This window comes from Tetranychus urticae, chromosome 3 (assembly GCF_039701765.1).
Source record: "Tetranychus urticae isolate SD_2017Ah chromosome 3, NJAU_TeUrti_SD_1.0, whole genome shotgun sequence".
In the NCBI taxonomy this organism is placed as follows: domain Eukaryota; kingdom Metazoa; phylum Arthropoda; class Arachnida; order Trombidiformes; family Tetranychidae; genus Tetranychus; species Tetranychus urticae.
The window spans coordinates 10,293,311-10,319,083 of NC_142960.1; the positions used below are offsets into that span (position 1 = coordinate 10,293,311).

At 31.2% G+C, this 25,773-nt stretch overlaps 1 protein-coding gene across 1 annotated transcript; it reads left to right on the plus strand.

The window, feature by feature from the left end:
- The first annotated feature begins 1,506 nt into the window (after positions 1-1,506).
- On the plus strand, positions 1,507-25,246 carry LOC107369694 (tachykinin-like peptides receptor 86C). The gene is made up of 4 exons (XM_015937668.3): positions 1,507-2,622; positions 19,436-19,651; positions 19,719-20,066; positions 24,660-25,246. The coding sequence occupies exons 1-4, from the start codon at positions 2,009-2,011 to the stop codon at positions 24,769-24,771; spliced, it is 1,290 nt and encodes a 429-aa protein (XP_015793154.1). The 5' UTR covers positions 1,507-2,008; the 3' UTR covers positions 24,772-25,246.
- Positions 25,247-25,773: the final 527 nt, after the last annotated feature.

The following is a 25,773-nucleotide window of genomic DNA, read 5'->3' on the forward strand; positions in this document are numbered from 1 at the left end:
TCAATCAAAAATAGTGTCATTCTTATTCAGATTTCATAATTTTCTTTCTTTCGAATGAATCATTTTTCCTGAAATTTCATCAATTTTTGTACAAATTTTGCACATTTTTCACTTGCATGGATACCTCTAGGCTAAACAGATAACAGGTTATTAAAATAAATGCAAAAGGCTTGAAAAGCAAGCAAACTTTTATTCACTCAAATATATTTTTACCTCATTCTTAAAACCATTAGATCTGTTTGATTTGGTTTCCTTCATTCGGAATTGATTTGTTTGCACTTGTTTTCCCAAAAAAAGTCGTTTTTCTATTTTAATTTCTCGGTTGAACCGCTTTTCCTCTCCATTTACCTGTCAACGGTGAAAACTCGAGCATTTTGCATAATCCAAGGTACCAGCGATTTCGTAAAGAATTTTCTCTAAGCCATCAAATAATTTTCATCAAACAGTTTAACTAGCCTTTTACCTTTAACTTTTTACTTTCACAAATCTCTCGACTAGAGTTTCCACAGAATTCCGTCTCCTGTGTTCCTTGAGATAATTCACTAAAGCTAAATGTACAAACAAAATCAGACAATAGTTAAGGCAACAGCTTATTGTTTTTGATTCAACGATAATGGGTTTCATTGTGAACATTCAAATGAAAGAAAATAAATGCAGAATTACTTCTATTTTTATCTGGTGAATAAAGAAAAAAAGTGCAATTTTTGGTTCTTTTTTTTACCAGAAAAGCAAAACCAAATGCTCAACTTGATGAACCAATTATAACGACGGATTTATCATCTAAAATCTTTATGCAAAGTGAATAACAAAAGTAATAAAGGACAAAAAATAAGGATAAAAGGCAGAGTTTTAAAATGCATGGAATAAAAGAAAAGCAATTGGAACAAAATGTTTATAATTAACAAAAGGACAATGAAAGATTCAAAACCTTACAGAAAACTTCGAACCTAAGATCCAAAAAATGAGGTCAGAACTCGTAATTCTTCCATTTTTTAAAAATCGTTCTCAAAATGAAATAAAGGTTTAAGTGATATTGAATGGTGAAAATTAATTTGTCACTTCTGCAATTTTGCATGAGTAAAAGTTCGCGATTCCAATCTGTGGAATCGTCTCATATGATAGAACCTCAAAAGTACATGAAATTTCCCAATGTAAGCCTAGGGAATAAAAGCATCGGTTAGAGAACTAAAAAAGCTACCAAAAAGGTTGTAATCAATGGCTTAAATTTGGATTAAACTCTGTTTATGCGTTCATCACTCTTCATTTTGTCGAGTTTAACCATTCTTTATCCTTTGATAATTCATCAAAATCACTGAATTCTCACTCTTAATAATCATTTTGTTTTCCTTCTCACCTTTTTTTCCTCTCACTTCATGTCTCATTATATCTTTTTTTTTCACAGAAAAGTTTTCTTCTTCACTTGTGCAACAAAATTGATGATATTTATTAGTTGAAAAGTGCGCAAAATCAGGCTCAATCCTGAATTGAATGAAACACAACTAGAACTTTTATTCTGTTCAAGATACCAAACAGTTGAAAACTTGACATGAAGAAAGTACGACAAACTTGAAACCGAACAACTTTCTTTGTGAACAATATTTTTCTCACCATTTCTTTCGCTGAACATATTTTTCCCCTTTTTTTCGTTCTGCAAATTTCCAATCAACTTTTCTCTTTTCTCTCTACCTTCTTCCTTTCACATCCAATGGCCAATCATTCTGATCATCATGTTCATTATTTTCATCATCAGCTCATCACTGTTCAATGTTCCAATTGTTTATCTCTGTGAATCTCTTTGAAAACCATTATTTCCTTTCTAATCATCTAACAATCATCTTTGTTTTCTTGTTTTTTTGTTCTTCTTCTTCTTTTGATTAGCATCATAAGGAAAATATCATTTCGTTTTTCACTTCACCTCTACATCATCATCATCATTATCTTCATATCAAATATCATTCTGAAACTGATTCTTCGATACTAATAATTCCCATAATTGACCGTGTAAATAATGGCTCTACAACAACCAGAAGTTAACCTAACCTATCAACGTTGTAGCCCAAGTTTACTCAACTCATCATCGCCTTGCACTGACTGTGCATCACCATTGTGTCTAAACATGTCCAGTGTTTTCAACCTTTCACTTGCCGCTTTAATTCATCAAGAGGCATACTCGTCGATACCCTCATCTCTGTCGTCCTTTTCCTCCTCTCTACCCTCTTCACCTTCTTCCGTGGTTTCAGCTGCAGTGGCAACCGCTGCTCAACCAGCAACCACATCAACCAGCCCAGATGACAACTCAAAAGCCTACTTCATCTCTTTCAATGTTAAACTCCTTTGGATTGTAGTTTACGTGATTATGATAATGATGGCTCTCCTAGGCAACCTGGGCATCATTTGGATTATAACTGGACATCGAAAGATGAGAACAGTGACAAACATTTTCATCCTCAACTTGTCCATTGCTGATTTAATTACATCAATGCTTAACATAACTTTCAACTTCATCTTTATGCTTTCGGGCCAATGGTACTTTGGCTACTTTTTCTGTAAAATTAACACTTTCATTGCCTATGTAACCCTTTCTGCTTCCGTGTTCACCATAATGGCTCTAAGTCTTGAAAGGTAAAGTAAAAAATTTCTAATTCTTTTCATTAGCCATCATGTTCAAATGAGCAAATATTGTATTGGCCACTTTTTCCATGAACAAGAAGAAAACAAACAATTTTGCACAGAAAAATTGGCCAAAAATGTTTATTGATCAAGAATGAGAATCAATCTTTTCCCACTTATTTACACTTCTTTGAACTTGTTTCTTGTCCAAAGTTATTTCATTTAAACGCAGATTCACACAAAATATGTTCATCCATCTATTGCAACTTAACCCTTCATTAAGATCTCAACCAATTGAATTGATGAAATTACTTTTCTGAATGAAATTCTGATGAAAACTAGTTAACACTTTAACCTTATAACAAATCAATTGTAATGAAGGAACCTTGTCACGTTAAAGACAAAAATAATTAACTGGCAAAATTACGTAAAGATGAAACTCGTTAGTTAAGCTTCAATAAATAGCTTTTCACCTGAAAAAATGAACATTAATCTCATGGAACCAAGTTCAATCAAAGTGTCCAAGTTAATATCAAAAGGAATCGAATCAAATTCGACTTTCAACTTTACCATTTTAATCTTTTTTTAAATCAGAAAAAAAGTCATTTCTACTGAACTTATCCATCAGAAACTGGTTCAATTTCAACTCTTGATGGACAATTTTATTGCACTTTTATCAATAAATGCAATAATTTTGCAATAAATCGAACCTCTTGTCCAGCCAATGGACATTTTTCAAACTTTAAAATCAAAATTTCCAATCATAATGAGCGATGAACTTTTCATTGATCATTTTTTCTGTTTTCGTTGATCGATCACAGTTGAGACAAATGAGTTGGAATTTTGATCAAACAAAAGAAACCATTTTCTCATCATTGGTCGACTAATCTAAATTGACGCAGGAATTAAGTTTGCACACTAATTCACTAACTGTTTGATTCCCATGAAATTTTCATTTGTCTATGTTGATTATGCACAATAGAAGGAAAAAAGTAAAAAGAAAAGGTTTAACCATTAAATAATTGAATTGCCTTTGAATGGTCAGTTTGAAGCAGCTTTGATATGAAACATTCAATATTGTTTAACCATTTTACACACAATAACAATTGACATTGAAGGCAAAAAAAAAGGTTTATACAATTATCTTTTCTCTTTTGTTTTACCTTCTCATGCAGTTAATGATACCTTTGAGTATCCACTGGTGAACCTGAAAGCTCTCATTATCCAAGTTAATCAACCTTTAATTTTCACCGAGAATCTTCATTTACAGTTGGACCATTTAAGGCAACTTCTTAATTGTTTCCTTTAATTTAGTTGTTTCCATTTTTCGAGTCAATAAAGTTTATTAATCTCACGAGATGAACAGAGTCTAAAGATTCATAAAGATTATTAATGGTTAAGATTATGTTGACCCAAAATACACAGTAAAGTAGAGAAACGTTAAGCTGAACAAATGAAGATGAAAAAAATGGAAATCTGTAAATTCCTTTTTTTCCAAGTCAACTAATTTCCATGAGCTGAATAATGATCATTTTTCCTCTTCTTTTCATTAACATTTACATATTGAAACCTCAATAATCAATTGACATTCAAAAGGTTTAAACAACATTAGGAACCAGAAAAAGTAACTCTTTGTGTCATTGAACATTATGACTTGAAACACTTTTCCCGTTTTCTTCGCTTTGGATAATTAATAATTTTCTTTTTCATTTGAAACTTTTTCTCTTTTTTTCTCGTTATTACACTTGACAAAACTACAATAATTATCTTCATTAAAAGAGATTTTCGTCTGAAAACTAAATTGAATTACAATTGGATAACATTAACTTTAATTAGTCGACAATTGAAACATCGCAATGTTCAATCATGTTCACAAATTTCACCGAAAACCTTGTTCGTACGAAACATTGAAAATCCAAGGTTTGCTTGCATAACCACAATTCAGGCAATAATGAGCATAATTGGCTAATTATACATTCAACACTTTATCCTCAACTCGAGGCATTCAGAGATTTTTAAACTTTCGAGTTTTTTAATTTCATTTAAACTGTAATCCAAATCATCGAGACTTTGCTTTCAACTTTCAATTGTTGAATAGTTTTGTATCATTAATAACCTGTTTTCATCAATATTTTTGTCCTAAGTGTGGAGGCAAAGAGTAAATGAAAACGTTTCTTGTTCATGTTGAGCCTTTTTTACATTTTCATTTAACCTTTATCATTTATCTCGACTTTTTTGCTCCAACAAAATGACAAAACATTTGCGTTACATGTTATAATCTGAATTCCAGGAATTTTAATGAATTAATAAATGAGATGAATGATCTGATGATGATGAAAAAAAGTGAAATTTACGCTTGAAATGATCTTTTTTACTCTCTTAATCTGTTCTAATCTGTGAGCAACTATTTTTCTTTCGATTGTTTTTGCTGTTCATCATTAATCAATGGCTTTTTATTGGATGGTAAATGTTATAGGATTGAAATGTGAAAATGAACATCGATTTCGTAGTTTCTTTTTTTCGATGCTTCTCTGAATACTTTGACAATCTGTTATTCAATTGTTACCAATACCAAGAAACAAACATGAATTCATTAAACTTGCTTTTTCTCTGTGTAATTGGAATAATCTATCTATAAATTTATTTCTTCATCAAGTGTAACATGATGCTCATTAAGTTTTCATTGTTATTACCAACAACTCATTTTGCTTCTCATTTGATTCGAACCGCGATAAGGTTAAAGTTTCTATCAGCAGGAAAATAAATTAAAAGTTCAGATGCAACAAAAACAATATCGAGTTCTGTCACAACAAAATAACTTCACAATAACATTCACATTCATTCCAAAAATTCAAGTTTCATGCCATTTTCATGTCTAACCTATTCTGTTCTCAAGCCAAGTTTACACAATCTTTTCGATATGTTTGAGAAGTTTGTTCAATAAGCTTCATTGAATTTCATCTTTTCTAGTTTTGACTTTTAGTTCAACTTTCAGTTGATACAAACATCTGACAAATAATTTTTTAAATCAATTTCACAGTCAAAAATCTATTCCAAGATATACAACTGAGTATAAGGTGAAGTGACAAAAGATTAAAAGAGTTAAATGTTTTCATTATGATGGCAAAGTCCAAGTTAGGATTCATTCTCTTTCTAATTGAAGGCTTTCCGTTCAGATGAAAAATTATGATAAAAATAAATTATGCAAACTATTGCAAGTCTTTGCAATTTAATAAAACTCATGTTAAAAAGCGCTTTCTCTTGTAGCGATGCAAGAGATAAAACGTTCAAGGGTAAGTTGTGATTAGTGTTTAAATCATTTAAGCTTATTTCATTTTGTCGTATTTTATGTGTTTTGTGCTTAAATATTCAATTACTTATTGATCATTTTGTTCACAATTTGAATTAATGTTGATAGTATTCTCCATTTGAGGGTGAATTAATTGGAAAGAATTGCAAGAAATTAAGCTTCACCAAATTACATAAGCTAGTGAGTTATGACTACAAACAACACATTGGATGGAAATCGCGAACACCAAATCGATTAAAAGACGCACCTAATTTTATCAATGCGCAATTATCTAAATAAACTGATAGTTATCAACTGCTTTTGGCGATATTTGCTTCTACTGATTTCTTCATTATTCATGATTGATTAACTGTTATAATTTGATTTAATCTGTAGGCTAAAACTTGAACAATTAGAAGGAAAACAAGAAAATTGATTTCAAAAGTTTCCTTTACAATCAATTTTCAGTTGAAATGTTCAACCAAACAATAACTCTTAACACAAGATTACAATAAATTGGTTGAGCAAATTTCCAGTCAAAACAAATTTCATAATAAAAATGCAAAACTAAAAAATGAAAAGTTAATTTTTTTAAATGGTTAAAAGTTAATTCATTTCAATGGTAAACAATTTATCTCAATTATAAGGAAAAGAAATGAAAGGATTGATAACTAATAATTAACTGCCTTCTCATGTCATCTATGAACCATGATATACACATCAAGAGCAGTTTTATCATTGAAATAATTCACATTTTCATTCATTCATTACTCTTCATGTCCAAGTTAATAAACTAGAGAAGTAAAAGAAAAAGCTCTTTTTTCTTGTTAATACAAAACATCATTACAATTTAATGACTTGTAAATCAAATGTCAACATGAAAAGAGATTGAGTATCATTTAGAAATGAAGCCACAATTAAACTAATCATACATTATCAAAATTATCCAATCTTTTTCTTCTTTTCTCAACTAAATATATTCTTGACTTGATGAAACAAAACACAAAATTGGTTTACAATTTCGTCCGCAAATCATGTTTCATTGAATCAAAAGGTCGCTTATACAACATCATTATAATGACATGATAAAAAGCAACCTTAAAATGGTGATTTTGAGCATTCGAGTTCAACCTTTGCAACTATTTTTAAATCTTTTCAACAAAAGATGAACTCCAATGATTGCCCGATTTTCATCGTCGAATTGCATGAACAGATAAAATTGAATGTTAAGTCCAGTTGTTTATCGATTCAGTGTGTTTGTAAACAGGGAGTGAAATTGTATAAAAATAATGATTACATCCTGAAGAGAGAAAAACAATTTTACTTGTTCTATCAAATTAGACTTTTCTGTTTCCATTCAATCAGTCATTTTCATGGCAACTTCAAGTTGAAAGATCAAACAAGTTTGAGTTGGAAAAATTTTCTAAACTCATTTTTGCTGCCTTTTCCTAATTCATTCCCTGAAGTTGCAATTTTCTTCCATTATCATGATTATCTGAAAAATAAATGGAACAAAAAGTGAAAAGTAAAATATTGCAATAAGGAGAAGGAGAAAATGAAAAGAGAAATGGCAAGTATTAATATAATTCGAGTATAATTTATCAGCAATGAATATCATTCGGAATAATTTTACAGAAAATAATCATTTTCTTTTCCCATTAAATTGCTTTGGATTTGAAATGATTTTCTCATGTTTAGTCGACTTAGAAAAAAAAAATGTCAAACATTTTTTACCTTTTAATGTTGAATGAGAAATATTTTGCCAAGCTCAACATGAAATGAAACTGTAAATGAACAAGAAAAAGTTTTAAATCTTGTATTTACTTTTCTTTTTCATTACCATTGGAATGAAATTCACTATGAAAATGATATCTAATGGCAATGAATTGAAAACTTGTTGAGTCTAGATTATAATGAAGCAAGAAATGCCTCGATTTTCAGGGGAAAAAAGTATTCGTCCATTAATGGAAATGAATGCTTCAGCTTTTCTTATATGAAACAAAAATGTATCATTTTGTCTTCTTTTTGTTTCTATTCCAAGATTATTTTCCTAATCTATGCAGTTGAAACTCTATTCGATGAAATGTAAAAATTTCAATGTGAATAGCTTTTCTGAGCTAGTTAAAGTTGAACAAAACTTTTCATTCAAATTGGTTTTCTTTTTGTTTATTCTTGCAAAACTCCAAAGGTTAAGTTTATTAAAATTTCATCATCAATTTGACTTTTCCGTAATGTTGATCAATCTTTATTAAATGCTGCTAATAATGTTGACCTTATTGAGTCTCGTGTCAATGAATTGTCCATTAAAATTGAAATCAATTGAATCGAGGGATTTGAGGTTGACTCTTGACCGGTCGCAATTTGTCAAATTTCATAAATTAATGTCAATCAAGGGTTGCTTTCACCATTCATCTTTCAATGATCAATAATTGCAGGTCAAGTCATTCAATTTTATCAACTAATCATTGTCATCGTTTATGATTGATTAAATGTGCCCAGAAAAAAAAACATCAACTTTTCTTGCTCTTTCCATGTAACTTTATCATCCATGAAAAACACTTTTTTCCCCTCTCATTTTGCTCCTTTTAGTATCAGTTTTGCTTCGAAAATCATCATTACTGGAAAGTCCTTTGAAAAAAGATAATGTTGAAAATTCGGCGACTTCTTTTTCTCTCCTCGTTTATGGGTCCAATTTGTGAGATAAGAAATGCTTCACTGATTAAGTGACTTTATTAACACTTTATCAATGGATAAAGGTGATTCAATTTGTTGAGGATTCGTCACTTGAAACTAATTCATTGGAAATCAACAATTTTCATTGTTGAATGTGAACAACATGAGAATGAAAAATTGTCAAAATAGAGAGAAAAATGGTTTATTGACTTTTTCCTTCAGTTGATGTTTAATCATAAATCATTTAATCGAACAAAAGTTGAAGAGAAAAAAACTTGAAGATTGATCCTTTTGACAATTGATGTCAATCCATCTGATCTTTTCACTGATTGTCAATGAATCTGGGTTCAGGGAAAAACTCGTTTCTTGACTCTTAGAAATCGAAGAAATGAAAAGTGTGGAATTTTCCTTTGTAAACTTTCTGATGATTAAAAGATTGGATCAAAGAAGAGATGATGAACAATTGATGTTTGAAGTGATGAGATTCACTTTCATGGTGAAAATTGGGGTTTTATGATTTTTGAATCACTGGATGAATCTCGGCAGTTTCAACGTTCGAATGACTGGGCCAATTATTACAACTATTTCTGATGGAAAACGACTCGAGAAAATATTGATTTCACGTTAGATGGAACTCTATTCTAGGTGATTTATAACTATAACTGTTTTTGAGGTAAAAAAAGCGATAATATATTTTGTTGACAAGAGCAAAGGCCATTTCTCAGAAAGTATTTCAAGACTTGACAGTATGACAGAGCAACGGATTTATGCTCATTATTTAACTCTTTTTACGTCCAATGAGCAACATTAACGACCGAACTCTTCTTCCATTCATTTTTGCTCTATTCTTGATCAACATCTCAAAATGATTTAAACTGAACAGCTAACATCTAACCATAAATATCCTTTCCTTTTCATCAAATCTCACATCATGATTTACTCTGACACATAATTTCAGTAATGCTTTTTTCATGCAATCCGAATATTCCGAATTCTATTAGATACCCAGTCCGAATGTTGTTACAAGCTTCATCACGATTGCGTTCTGATGTTTGTTTGATGTTTGTTTCTCTCAAGGTCCAGACCAATTGATTGGCACTCTAACCTGCTATTGTCAGGCACCTTGATCGTTGATAAGCTCAATGTCAATCTGTCTGAAGATACCCATTGATGATATTGGGAGTTGTAAAGGAGGTGGCATTATTTTGTCCAGACTCTTTATACTTACTCTATGATAGCCTTTGATGCGATCTTTCTCATCTGTAGGAGTTATTAATAAAACCTTCAATTATTGATCCTAACTTATAAACTTTTCTATTCCTCTAATGGCCGGTCGCTGCAGTTTACTTTCTGATGTAATTCCTTGTGTGTGTGAGGAAAAACAATCAATTAGTTCTATCAAATTTTTGATAATTCAAATTTGAATTTCAAATTACAATCATTCATATTCACTGGAGTCTCTTGTGATAATATTGAAAGAGTTCAAGCATATATGTTCAGAACCTAAATTCAAACAGTAAATCTTTCTTAAAGTTTCAGTTTATCATGTTCAATGAACTTATCTATGGCACATTTGCTGTAACATCCACACCTCATTCAATTATTTTGATCAATGCTCTAATGTTTTGTTCAATTTATGATCTTTCACCAGATGCACAAACTAAATATAGAGATTTATGAATTTGAAAAATTAAAATCTATTGCATAAGAAAATCATTCATACTCTAATCCTGTCAATCTGCTCTGTGATTTTAAATTAGTTATTATTTAAAGTATGAAATATGAATCTCTTGAGACAAAGTCTTTTATGTTATTTTCCCTTTTTCCATGGATTCAGAAAAGTTCAGGATTCAGGCTTGAATGGAGAATCTTGATTTTGTAATATTAATATTAAAAATAAGGTGCATTTCTTCACCGTTAATAGAGTTGCAACATGACATTGATGCAACATGTTTTTGAGTGAGTGAATTTTCAGATAAAAATGTTACAAATTTCTATTTTATGTCCAAGAAATTTGACTCTATTTTGCTTTTTGACTAGTTAATTAATCTTTCGACATTATCTCAGAACTTTGCATATGATGGATCTTCGACTAGACGATAAAGTCTGAAGACTCATTCAGTCTGATTACACAAATTTCATCATCATATCATGATTTATCATGAGTGCCCTAAGGTATGTGACAGAAAGTGATGCGATAGATCTTCGAACAAATAACTATTCAGAATTTGAGGAACTTTTACTTAACTTCAATCTTACACAATTGACACAATAGAGATGCGAGTAGAGCTCTTCATTAAAGTTTGAACAATTAACTAATTGTTGAAGACAAAGAAATAAGCAGATGAACAAAAGCATACTTATATTGGCTTTAAATACTATTCAGAAAAAGGAAAAAGAAAAGCGGAAAATTCGAGGGAAAATAAAAGGAACATAAAGGGTTTACTGTTAATTACAAAGTGTACGTGAAGAGACATGTCTACAGATGAGTAAACAGATCCCTTACATTGATAGCATATAAACTGGAAATCCCAGTGAAAGGCTATCTCTCTATTGGTGCTCAGATTAATCAGTAACGGTAAATTCAACTTTGAGCTGGTAAACAAGGAAAAGTTCTGTTCGACAGTATTTCAGAAGCTTCCTTTATTCATGATCAAATTACAGCAAAAAACAGCAAAGATGGAAAATAAAAGATTTTTTTATTATTATATTTCCATTTCAAACTGATCCTTTTTTGCTCAAATGACGGTTTCCACAGAATTCCCATAAAAACATCAGTTCACGGCCCACGCAAAATAAAATCGTCTGCAGTGATAATTCACAAGTCAATCAATAAAATGAGAGAATATCTCTTTATTTGAATCCCACTCATTGCATATCATAATCGCCACCTAAGTCTAACACTTCTTACCCTTCACTGTTTCCTTCAATCCGGCCTTAAATGCAAAATTTTCCCAAATTTTGATAATCTTCTGCTTTTAGTTTGATTAAGTCTTGTTTGCTTGAAACCTCGAAGGAGCACTCAAAAGACCCATAACTTTGTCTCAATTACTTCTCAAGTTTATCGAAGAAAAATTGTAATTTTAAATAGCAATACACATTTCAAGGATCAAATGTTATAAAGACTGACTTTGTCTTTGCTTTTTCATCCCTATGGTCCATCTTGTTGACCCTTAGCTGCATATCAATTTCACCTTTTTGTTTCTCCATGTCAAAAACATTAATGTTCAGATCAATTTCATCTTTTGATTACTTCGCTCTCCTTCGAAATCTTTATGCAATTAGACACAAAATGGATTCTTGATAAATTCATGGCCCAAGTTCAGTGCACAATAATTTATTGTGCAACTCTAATAAATTTCAAATGACTTTAAAAACTGAAACAAACTATCAGTTTCAACAGGTCCGGAATAAGCAGTTTCTTCATGAAGACAAGAGCTGGCAAGCTTTTCTTATTGCAATAAACTGTAATCTTGTTTGATTTAAAAGCTGTTTATTGCAATTAGTTTAAAACTTTTACAACATCAATACTTTCAATGAAGTTTGGAACTCTATTTCAGAGTCTTTTCAACAGTTACAAGCGCTTCTTTTGGTGTCAAGTAAATGGAACAGTTGTCCAATGAAAAAGAGAGAAAAGTTCAGTTGACTGATCTTGATTGAATTTGTGCAAGTGGAACTATGAATGAACAGAAAATTTTGTCCAAACCTTGTTCAAGTGCATTCTGATGAATCTCTATTTGATGAGAATAGGCTTGCAAGATAAGGTTTGCCTTTGAATGGAGGAAACATTAAGAGAGGATAAAAGTGGAAAAATTGTTCATTTTTTTCATCAGTCGAAAACGAAACTCAACAAAATAAAAAAATATTCGAATGAATTTCTCTTTACAATAACATTTCAAAGCAATTCTTTTCCTTCTTTTTGCACTTTCCTTGGCAACTCACCATTCATCCAAGTGATTTACAAAAAGTCACTTCATCTTTTTTTATTGCAATTCATGTTTAAAATTACACTTTTCAGATTGTCCCGTTGTCTAAGCAATTGCATGGTAATTCAGGGTAAAAGGTTGCAAATTGTTATCATTACGATCAAGACTAATGTTCATTTTATACATTGCCTTTGATGGACAAAAGCAAATGACTTTAACTTTACATTCATCAAGTCGATAAGATCGTTATTGACAGTTGAATTGAATAAATAACAAGTCGAAAAATTTTTTGAGAACTTTCGTTTTCCATGTTCAATGATGAAATTGATTCATTCAACTCTAATGTAGACTTCGTTTGCAAAGTAAATTTTATTTGAAATGAAAGAATAAGAAAAAACTTGTTTCTACAATAGAAGGATTGCCAACTGGCTTAAAGTAAAACAAAAGTTCCTTTTCAAAGACCTTTGAGTCCTCGTTGTGGAGCGTCAAGTGTTATTCCTATGGTCTATTCCTGCTCGACCAATCCTTTAATCCTCAACGTTCAAATACAGGGCTTGAGGGGAAAATTCATTCAATGATTTTAAGAAGTTTAACCGATTCTCAGGTTAAAGTCAGAGTAGTTAGGTTTGCTTAGTTTGATGTTTAGTTTCAAATATTTCAAACATGGATTTCGTTCTCAATAAACGTAATAGTAAAAATTTAATTTATTGTGATATGCTTTACTTATTAAAAAATAAGGTTTCAGATTGAGCGCTCATAATGAGCCCTCGGGCTGAGATTTAGCTTGAACTACTGCATTTGAGATTTCAACGAGGAAAATAAGGTTTGGAACAGTTCATATAACCAAGTGATGAATTGATTATTTTTTTTATCGTATTAATTAGCAAATTGATTCAATTTAACTCAATTCATCAGTGGAAAAATTTCATCAACACTTGAATTTGAGATGAAAAATGCTTAACATTTAATCATTCAATTATTGCAGCAACAAGAAAAAACACTTTTCCTTCTCATTTCCATTCATAACCATTTCATCGTTTCTCTTCTCATGTTACACATGATGAACATGAACAGTATTCAAGAATCATTAGTTATTCAATGTAATGTAAATGGTTGAAATTGAAATTCAGTTTCACAATACATGTAATTATGCCATTGTTGTCATTCCTCTTGTCAAAACGTAACCAAAATGCCAGAAGGAAAGTTTCATCTTGAAGCTTTTTTTCAGAAAGACAAACAGAGGAAAAGATGATTACAATGAAACTGTTATAATGAAGATTTCCAGTTAATCTGATCTTTTCACCAACATTTACCCAATTATATCAATAATGCCCTGCCTTTCGTGTAAAGACAAAAATAGTAAAAAATCTCTTTTCACTCCCAGTAATAAGCATTTATCTGATAATTAACGTTAATTACAAGAGAAGGGAGTAAAAGCGATTAACAAATTTCCCAACTTCAATATTAATGTGAAAATTAAATTTAATTATTGGATAACAAGATTACTCGGAGTGAATTTAATGCCAAGAGAAAAAAAACATTTTTCTTTTGGTGTTTGATTGGTGAATTAGGTAATCGTACCATTTAAAGCAACTTTACATTGCAAATCACTGGTTAATGTTAGACAAGTTTTTTATGCACAAAATGCCAGTTCAGAGGCTCAATCCTCTGAGATGCAAGACAGGGAATCGCTAGTTAACCAAGGATGAGAAAGACTTTGAGTGATTATTTTAAATCCATTTCTTTACTCAATCTTGTTTAATCAGTTTCACTTGTTAATAAAATATGATTCCTTTCACCTTTTAACCTTTTCTCGTCTGTTCACAAGTTCAACTCGACTGGAAAAAGGTGCAAATGTTGTGTCTGGAAACTGAACAAAATGTCTTCGACTTTGATACAGACGTTTCAGAAAAGGCAACTTGATGCAACATGAAATGGTCTTTATCATTGAATGGCCGGAATCATGAGCAAAGTTATTAGTCTAGGTTATTGACTTACAAGTTGGAAAAATTTTGAGATTTTCGCTTTAACACATCAACTGAAAATGAAACATTTTCACTTAAAACTGTTTTATTGTGTTACAATGTTGACCCAACAGTTTAACACTTGTCTCTGTTTTTTGCACTATTTTAACCAAAATCTTTTCACATTTCATTGGCAAAAAGAGATTTCATTTCATGGTAAATTCAATTATCCTTTATTAAATTGGTTAACTTGTGATAATATTTTTCAAATTTTATCTCATTTAATCCGTTACATTTGACAGCATTCAACTGATGTTTCCCTCACTCCTTTGTTATTGATGATGAAAATAATTCCCTGACGATGATAAATCTGTTCAAGTTCAACATTAAGTCTTACAATTGACATTCAATTTAGTTGATAAAATCTAGATACATGAGAAAGAAAAGGCGAGAAAAGAGAGAAAAAACAAAATGCTCTTCATTAATACCATTTGAACTTTACATTGAAACATGTAAATTATATCAACCTTTTAAAATACTTCATGAGACTGACTCAAGTCTAATATCATTAAGAGTCAAAATTTATGAAAATAAATGAAAGGAAAGCTTTTAATTTTTAAACTTTTTCCTTTCCATCAAAATGGTTCATTAAAATATCAAACTAAAGTAATTGCTTTAAATTATAACTCATTATCTGATCAAGTTCATGATTGATGTGAAAAATAATCTCAAATATCTGAAAACAATTTGCCCGTCAATTTGCTAATGTAATCAAGAAAAGGTTTTTCGAAATTCGAGTTCAACGCGACTTTAAAATGTAAAAAACTAAAACTTTATTTTTACTTTACTTGATCAAGTGTATAAAATGAATGTTAATGTTGGTTAAAGTTGCTATAAATCTTTCATTGAAACATTTTCCTTTCGATTTTTCGACTTCGTTTTTAGTTCAAACTTTTTGTATTACAAGCATTGGAAAATTGTCACTTTTAATTGATCAATAAATCATCTAATTAAGTCACCAATTAACCTTAATTATTCAAAATTTTGCACAATTAAAGTTGAAAAAGATTCTCATTAGTTTAAGTTGGCCTTTATTGGCAAACAAATTAGCTTTTATGAAAAGACTAACGACTAAATTGATTAATGTTTAGTTTTGATGCCTTTTCAACTTGCTTTTGTCATGGAATCAGATAAAATGATCTTTTTCTCTTTACCTATTCTAATCTGAATCTTACATGAAACCTTGTTCAGTCTATTCATGGTTGACCTAGCTTCAGACGAAAGATAAATGTTTGGCTAAAAAGGTTTATATTAATTTGAAAATGTTTAGTTTTGATTAAACGAAGGTAAAGATTGTGTAAGTTTCGCATTCATCAAGAGGAAAATCAGTTAATCACTAATGAATCATTCTTGTGTAAACAGACTGGTTGTCATCACTGAGCCATGATGGAGTTCAAAGTGGAAATTATCAAAATTTCTTCTTCTTTTTTTGAACATAAAAGACAAGAGACTCAGTATTTGTTGAGAGTTCAGTTGAAGACATGAGAGCATTATTAATGTATAGTTATTAGTATTAGGTAGTTCAGTTAAGCGCGAATCAAACTAAGAAAATTTCAAGTTAGAAAAATTTTATTGAAAGTAATCGCCTGAAGCAGCTATACACTTTTGCCAACGAGTTGGTAATTGGGCAAATCCCTCTGCAAACCAAGCTGGGGGCTTATCATTGAAAAAGTCCTCGACAGCGGTCTTGAGTGACTCTATTGAGTCATATCTTTTTCCCCTGGTGAATCTTTTCAAATGTGAAAACAGAAAATAGTCCGAGGGGGCTAGGTCAGGGGAATAGGGTGGGTGGGGAAGGACATTCCATCGCAATTCCTTTAAAAGCTCCATGGTTTCCTTGGCTTTATGGGGCCTAGCGTTATCCTGCAAGAATAGAGGATTTCTCCTAGCATTGGCTGGCCTTCTTTCACGCACCAATGGCGCCACTTCCCTCAATTGTTGACGATAAACATCTCCATTAACTGTTTCTCCAGGTTTGATCCAAAAAATCTTTATGATTCCTCTACAGTCCCAATAAACGCAGGCGAGAACCTTTCTTTCCCTTATTTCGGACCTGACTCTTTTGGGAAGCTCTGAAGGATTCTTAACCCACATTTTCGACTCCGGAGTAGTTTCAGGGTCATAAAGGGGAATCCATGTTTCATCCATGGTGAACAGGGCTTTCTGAAATTGTTCCGTTTCTTTATTGTAGGCAGATAAAGCGCGTTCACACAAGTCTACTCTTTGTGCTTTCTGAGCATCATTTAAAAGGTGTGGAACTTTTGTTGGGGCCAGTTTTCTCAGACCAATTTGGTTAGAGACGATATCTTGCATGGTGCCGATTGATACCTTGAACATTGTCGATAATTCCCGTATGGTCAATTTCGGGTCACCTGCTAAGGCCGCTTGCACTTTTGGCACCAAAGAGGAATAATCGATTTGAAGGGCAGCTCCCGTTGGTGTCCTATCTTCTAGATCTTCGCGTCCACATTTAGCATTATGATACCATCGACGGATGAACGAAATGTTAGGGGCTCGATCACCATAGGTCCTATTCAGATCGGCCTCGATTTCTCGAATTGACAGTCCGTCCAAATATAATTTTCTTATCACACCTCGAAATTCAATAGTTGACATTTTGTTTGAACGAGAATTAGAAATTTTAGGAAAAGCTTACTAATAGTTGTGATCGAGTATCTGGAGTAAAAAAGTTCGAAAATTCGATTTTCGATATCGCCCCCTAGCGGAAACCTATGGAAGTACATTTGATTCGCACTTAACTGAACTACCTAATATTTCAATTATGTTTGCTCTTGGTACAATTTTCAACAACATTCCTCTCATCATTTCAAGGCTCAAGTTGAACAAGATGCTACAAGTGAGGAAATGAAACTTGAATGAGAAAAGGTAAAAACTAAAGTAGGGCAAAAATCCGAGAATCCAATATCGACATTGCCTAAAGTAAAGTACAATATTATGATAAATGTTCACCTAATGAGATACATAAGATAACAAAGTGTACGACATTGGCAAAGGAGTAAAAAGTGGCTCTTGTAACTTCATGTTATTTCCCATTAAATTTGAGTAAATTTGTTTACATTCGTGGGAACAATATCGCTTATTGGAAAACATGAAAACATGAATGAAATGTTTTCCTTTTGCAAATTCAAGATTCTTTGATAGATTTTGTTTCGATATCAACAAGTATCATGACTTGAAGCTAAATTCAACAAATGAAAATAAAAAACAACGAGGTTAATCGATTGATATTGATCAGGGCAAATAACCTCCAAACTAACCTGAAAATGTAGAGAATCTTTGGAAAATTGTTCAAGCAAAATTCCCAATTTTTGCAAAGTTTCTAAAGTGCGTTCTAGACCATTCCAAGATTCATCTCTACCAATATTGCCTTAATGATGACATTCTGTTTTACCTGCAAGTTTACTCTTGACTGATTATTTATTCAACTGAAAATAAGGCTGATTTAATAAAAGATTACAACTTATTTTTATATTTAAATCTGCTTTGTCAAACTGGTCACAACACTTGACCATTAAAATTGGATTATCATTAGAGTTGGTCAGAAGGAAAAGTTGATGAAAGGAACAAGAAATGGCAGGTTAGAACAGCTTGATATTGTTTCCAGGAATCATGGGCTTCAATCTATAAATAGACGGAAAAAGTTTGATGAATGTTATGAAGGAATAAGGAATGGCCAAGAAAACTGTTGAAATTGAAATGCAAAAATAACTTTTCCCTTTAAAAACTCCTGAAAATGTAAATTCATTGCAAATATTGACCAGAATGCTGTAAATTCAAACAATTGATTAAACCACTTTCGATTTAGTTTCACTATTTTCTGGCCAACATTCAACTTGATTTAATGCTAACCGATTGATTATTGCATACAATACGAATTGGCAGCCATTAATCTTTTCCATTGCTATAATGGTCAGTTTGTATTGTACACATTGCTCGTTAATGATACGCAATTTGGTCAGTTTTTTATTGAATTTTGCTCTTTTCGCAAGAAAATTTGTTCAAATGTTGGTTCCTTTTCCAATAAAAAGATTGGTGCCAATTTAATCTTTCAAAGGTTTTTATTGAAAATTGAATTATTACTTTTTAACACATTAAGTGTTGGTTAGACTTTACGAAGTGACTATTAATCTCAATAGTTTAAACTTGTGCAGAATTTCATTGCAATTGAAATTACGTGAAACGAATAAACAATCCTTTTAAGCAAACTTTCGAAGCAAAAGAACAAGACAAATGAAGTGTGAAAACAACATTCAAAATCGAAAATTAAAAGACTTTTCTTTCATCTAATCGAGTCAAACCGTCTGCATCAAATTAGCTTTGCAATAGAAGAGAAAACAATTTGAATTTCCATTGAAATGATATTCATTTCTATCTAACAAGAACCAATCAAAATATATTTTCGGTTGAAGAGATTATCTGTTTATTTCCAATCCAAATTGAACACTTTATCAATCAGCTCAATGGTGACCGGAAAAGTTAAAGTCTTTAACAAGAGATGAGCTTTGGAAAGGTTTAGCCTGTGATTTTGTTCGCAATTCTTGTTGTAATGTATTCCTTAATAGATGGATTGTAAATCCATAGATAATTGATATTCTCGATTCTCAACAGAAAACAGAATTCTTCTATTAATATTAATATATTCGTTTCCTTTTACTGTCCAAAGGATAAATGGATTAACTCTCAACAAATTGGTCTTCTTCATAAATGCTTTATATTCTAGTTGAAATGATAATTTACTTTAAATGATTCAACACTTGACCAATAACTTGAGTAGCCATTGTAATAAAATGTTGAAAATGTATTCCTACATGACTGTGCAAATCGAATCTTGTTCAATGTTCAATATTATTTTGAAGTTCATTTCTAATTTGATTTTCTCATTCTTCAATCAGATATCGAATTGTCATCAATCCAATGAAACCCAGGATTACCAAGACTACATGTGTTGCGTGCCTAATACTGATTTGGCTCTTTTCATTTTTACTATCATTGCCGACCATTGTCTATGCTACGTACATAACTTATGATATGAATGGAAACTATACACGAAAAATATGTCTCCTTCAATGGCCTGATGGGCTTCCTGGCCGATCCGAAGCCGACTTTTAGTGAGTATTGTGTCATTACAAGTCAAACAAGTCAAAGTATAAAAACATTTTCTTCTTTCATTTACAGTTTTAATTTAGTAATATTTGCTGTTGACTATGCGATTCCAATGGTTCTAATGTCAGTCACATATTACCGTATCGGTCGAGTCTTTTGGGGAAGCCAGGCAATTGGTGAATTAACTGAGGGTCAACGTGAAGCGATTCGTGGTCGACAGCGAGTCGTAACAATGTTGATAACAGTGACTGTTCTGTTTGCCATTTGCTGGCTTCCATATCACATTTATTTTATTTACATAAAATACGATCCAAACATTATTACACACAAATACATTTCCAACATTTACCTAACAATCTACTGGTTAGCCATGTCAAACTCAGCCATTAACCCTGTGATTTACGCCATCTTAAGCAAAAGGTAAGTTGACCATTCGTTGGCCCTCTCAAACCAAAATGAACCTTTTGGGCAACACTGGCAAAATTTATCCAAACAAAATGATGCCATTATTCACAAAACTTCTGAGCATAAAAAGTGAGAAAAAATCAATTTTCTCATTTCGTTGGCCTTTTCGCTCATTTCCATTTTCAATCTCGACTATAAATAATGATTAACATGATGCTGGTATACAGTAAATCGTTTATCTGTTTTTTTCAGGAAAAAATTGTTTGCCAAGAGAAGCATTATTAAACACTGAACTGAGTTACATGGCAAATTATTGAGATTATAACACGACAATTAAATCAGAGATGAAAAAAATGATGTCACTAACAGGACTTTTATTGTTGCCTTTTCATTCCCTTCATTCCCTTTGAATCCTCTCTTCCCCATTATCATCATTTCTTTCTCAATTACATTCCTTCTGATATCTCTTTCTTTTTTTTTCTCCTCCAAGTTTCAATATAAAAAAAACATTCAACTCTCTTATGGGCTATTCACTTTCCTCATCGTTATCATTATTACATTTTCACTCCCAGTTGTTGCAATGATAACAACAGCCTGACATTTTATATCTCTAGTGATCGCAAGATAGTTGATGGAGAAACGTAAAAATATATATCATTTCCTATCATCATCATTATTGTTTCTCGTTTCGTTGGCTTGATTAGTCTATTTTTAATCTTTTTTTACGTTCAACTTTTCCTCTCGTAATTGATCTAAAAATCAATGGATTCATTTCAAGACTAAACTTTAACCTCAACCCTTTATTTGTTTCACACTTTTCCCATCGAAACACTTTTTTCCAAACAAATTGCCGAATATCACAGCTCATTAGCTCTTTTCCAACTCTGTTTACCTTGCAATTAACACTAGATTAATGTTGACAAACTTAATCTATTTAATAGTAATTATTTGAAACACTTTTTCACCTCTTAATTCATCACTTGTAATTAGTGACAAAACATTTTCACCATTATTCACTTCAAGTTATTCGTTGTTCAAACATTGTTCAGTAAACTCGTAACTCAATGTTTGGGAAAAGGAAAAAATATTTAGATTTGGTTTGAAAAAAAGATGAAAGTGAGAGATATTGCATTTATAGCATTTCTGGCAACTTTACATGATCAAGTTAACAACAATTTGATGGAATCGTCTGAATGAACAACTTTTATTTAACTTGAAACGCTTCGTATTTGCTCATCTTTTGATCACATCAAAGGAAAGCTTGATCCTTTTGATAAACTTAACCTCAAAAAACAAAATAATGCAAGTTTCTAAGGATTTGGGTAAAAATGGATCATTTTGTTATTCGTTGTAATGTTTTTTTCATTCAACTTGTAACTTGTTTTTTTGCATCTTTATGCACTTTTTCCCTGTTATCCTATCATCTTATTGATAGTGACCCATTTTAACAATCAATTTATTTTATTATTACCATTTTTATTGTACTCTTTTCGCGACTTTTTTTCTCTCCTCTTCTTTTATTAATATTTTCATTTTCCTTTCCGAGTCTATTGTGTCCAAACAAAGCCTTCAAGGTATAAACCTTGATCATTTGTTATCATTACAACTATTAATAATACAATCATGTTGAGTTTTGTTCAATGTTTGGTTCCATCAACACTCTGGTAAATATTATATTGAAAAAAGCTTTTCATCATTTTTTCCATGTAACGATATTAATATTAATCATTGAATTCAAGAGCGAATTGAAAATTGATGGAAAAATTTGATTCATAAATTGTTGAATGCAATGAGCTTTAATGCTTTTTACAAATAACTTCGATTTATAAAACCATTTAAAATAATCAATATTAAGAGATCCTTTTAATTCCTTTTAAAGATAACCTTTTAATTTAAATTAGTTATTAGATGAAATTGAATTACTTTATCATGATTAAATAGTTAATGTGCTTCAACAGAAGTTTAACAGATTCTGGATTATGACTTCAGATACGGTGAGAACGCAGTAGCGAAGCATTAGTTGAAGGAAAATTGAATGTTGCTTTCAAAAAGTTTTGAACAATTGTGTTCAATAATTGGAGATTAACTCTGATCAAAAAGACCAAGCAGTGTCCACATTTTGCTAGAATATTGTTTCTCGATATTTGCTTCTGGAATGATACTTTGTACTGACTTTTGATATTATCGACGAAGATAAAGATAAATGATGAAAGCATGAAAGACATTCATGCATAAGGAGCGAGTGATGAAAATGTAATGGACTGAAGTTAGACTGAACCCTTTAGCAAGAAAATTAAAGATGTTACTTGGAACTGGTTCCAATGCAATAAAGTCATTCAATTTAGTTTATTGAGTTATGTAAAAACCTCAACTACTTTCATCATTACTTTATTCAAGCATAAGCGATAATATCGGTAAATCGATAAATGTTTCTGCAAAAAAAGTATATTGCAATATTGATGGACTAAAGTTCTGATTAGCGTTCAATCTACAAAAGTTACATAATAACAAGTTACTTGAAAGCAAAGGAGATCATTAAGTACCCCATGAGCTAAAACGAGTGAAAACGAAATGTGAAATGATCATTTCTCACAATCATCTTGATTGAAAATCCAGACAAATTGCGAAAGCAAAGACAATACAAAGTAAAAAGCTAATAACCTTAAAACAACCACTAAACGATTCGCAAAAAGCAATTAACCTCATTAGAAGTTTAACAATTCTTCACTAACTAATCAATTTAAAAAGGGGATAATTTGATTATGATAAAGCAATTAAATCATCAACTGTCTTTGTCTACAATAATTTACTCCAACAGGTTATATTAATAATTCATGTGCAAACTACTTACAAGGGAACCGCGCCAATCATACCTGAGGGATTTTGATGTGTGATAGCGCAATCGATAGGGCTAACCTTCCATATAAACAGGCCAATGGCTTTTGTCTGTAAATTGGGTGGTTCCTTAGATTTTTGGGTTTAAAGTTGAGCCATTTTTGTTTTAATCAAAATTAAAATTATGTAATTTTAAGTAGTTGCGGTGGCGCAAGGGTTAAGGCACTTGCAAAGGTTTATGGTTCTCTTGGTTCGAATCACGTTTGGGGCAATTTTTATGAAAATTTTTTCAATATTTTTTTTTGATTGATTTTGATTTAGGATTGTCCCTGGAATCAGTTAAAACAATTAAAAATCAAAATCAATCAAAAAAAAATATTGAAAAAATTTTCATAAAAATTGCCCCAATTTACAGACAAAAGCCATTGGCCTGTTTATATGGAAGGTTAGCCCTATCGATTGCGCTATCACACATCAAAATCCCTCAGGTATGATTGGCGCGGTTCCCTTGTTAAACAAAATGAATAGTTTTTGCTAACTTGAAGTGCTCATCAATAGTTAAATCGTTTTAATCAGGATTTTAAAAAAAAAGTTAACAAACTTTCGACTACAAATTGAACAAAAAAGTGATTGAAATGACTAAAGCAATTTGAAAATTCAATCTAAAGTAACATTTTACATTTATTTTGTGAAAAGGACAAAATAACTCAATTGAAATGTCACTCTGACTGAAATTGAAATACAAATCAAAGTTTCCTGACAAAAACAAAAGATATTTTCCTTAACTTTACATTTGTATCCATTATTGAGCAACCAATAGAGAAACTTGAAACATATTAATTTTGGGTTATTCAAGCACTATAAATATCAAGACTAACTCATTGCCTCACATCACCTCAACTATATTATTAGCTTAATAATGATATTAATATTGTTAAGAAATGCTAACAATAAGGGAAACAATAATAATGTTTTAAGTACGAGACCCGGCAAGAGCTAAGGAACACATAAGGATAACTTTGATTGTTGGATGTCATTGTTAACTGTCAACTCTGTCAACCTTAAAATAATAACGATAATGTCTTGATAATAAAATGCAATAATTATAGTTGCAAGGAGTTGAGTGAAAAAAGATAACTTTCAGATGCTTTTTTGGGTTCAACTTCCCCTCAAGTAATAACATTTCCCTCCCAGTGCCAAGCTAATATTATTTGATTGTCATCAAAAAAGCTCGAGCCTTCATCAGCTTGCCATTATTGCCTGTTTAACATTGAACAAGATTCCACCACAAATAGTAAAAGTTAAGTCAAGTTAAGAATCAAATTACCATGAAAAAGATTCATCAAAACAAAAAGCTTTAAACGTTTAAAAAATTAACTCGATTACATCATCAATTATCAATGCTATGCAATTGACAGATAATTTATACAACAAGAAACAGGAAATTGTAATCACTTATTCAACCTTATTAACGGAATTAAATATTTTTGGAAACATTTCAAGCCAATCAAGTTACTAAGGAGCAACTTGATTGCTCAGTTTTGTGTGTTGATGGAACACCGAGTAAAACATTTGAAAAGATTATGATAATAATCACTCCCAGTGAATAATGTTATCATTTGCATTTCTCTGTTTCTTCTTCTTCTCTTTGCCAGTGTTTCGCCTTTTCTGCCCACAATTGAATCTCACATTTGAATAAATCATTTATCTTTTTCTTTTATCTAACATTATTAAAAAAGATTTCTTATTTACATTTTGCTTCTTCACTCCCAGATATCGAACTTATTTTCTCAAAATGATTCCCTGTAAACTTGGTAAACGAGCCTTTGACAAGGATAAATCAATGAAAACCAGCCAGAAAACTGTTGAAATTGAAATGTTGTAAAGAGAGAATTTTTTTTTCTTCGATTCTTCTTGTTCCATTCTGGTCAATATTGGCTTCAACTTTGCCATCACTCAAGCTATATTCATTGGTTCAACATTCTTGTCTTCACGCTGCTTCTTCTTTTTTTTATTACCCAAATGGATACCAAAATCATGATGGATTCTCATCTTTACTATCATGAAAATCAACTTATGTTTAAAAAACTTCAAATGTTTCGATTCATTTTTTTCCTCTTCTTCTCTTCATTTTCAAAGTAATTTGGTGGAATGCGATGATGAATTTGGAAAAAGTTCAGCTAAGCGAAAAAGTTTAGTTTTGATAATTTTTACTCTCTTAACTTCATCTCTTAGTGATGATAAATTGGTCATTTTAACCTTTCTATGAAAAGCCATTTCACGATTCAACTGACCAAAGTCATTTTATGTACAATCTTGAGTTAAACAATTAAAGAGGCAAAAATTATTCAATTTGATAATTCTTTTGTTGATGTTTCTGTTTCCAATGAAAATGATTAATTATCATTCAATGTTCCTTTGATTGTCGATTGAAAAGGTCGAGTTCAATTGAGATTAAATGTTTATATTGTTGGTTAATCGATTAATCATTGACAGTAACAATTGATTCGCAATTGTTTGTTATTGTCCAATTTAAATAGCAATTGTAAGACGATTTGTTGGAAAAGCTGTTGAATGAGAAAATGTGAAAATTGATTTTCCTGATTGTCTTATTGTTTAACTTTACTAAAAGATTGAGTTTAGTGAATAATTAATTTTTCCATTACTTTAAATTGATTTGCTAACTGATTGGATAACATGACGGATAGGAATGAATCTGATGAATGATTCAACTGGTATCAAGTGAAAAACTTGAGACAAGTCAGTTTGAGTATCATTTAGTTTCGGTGTGAAACGTTCAGATAACACTGTTTATTGACAAAATTTAATCATCTTAAATATTGTTTGCATCAAAGTGAGTAGACTTGATGATTGATTGTTATAAAGC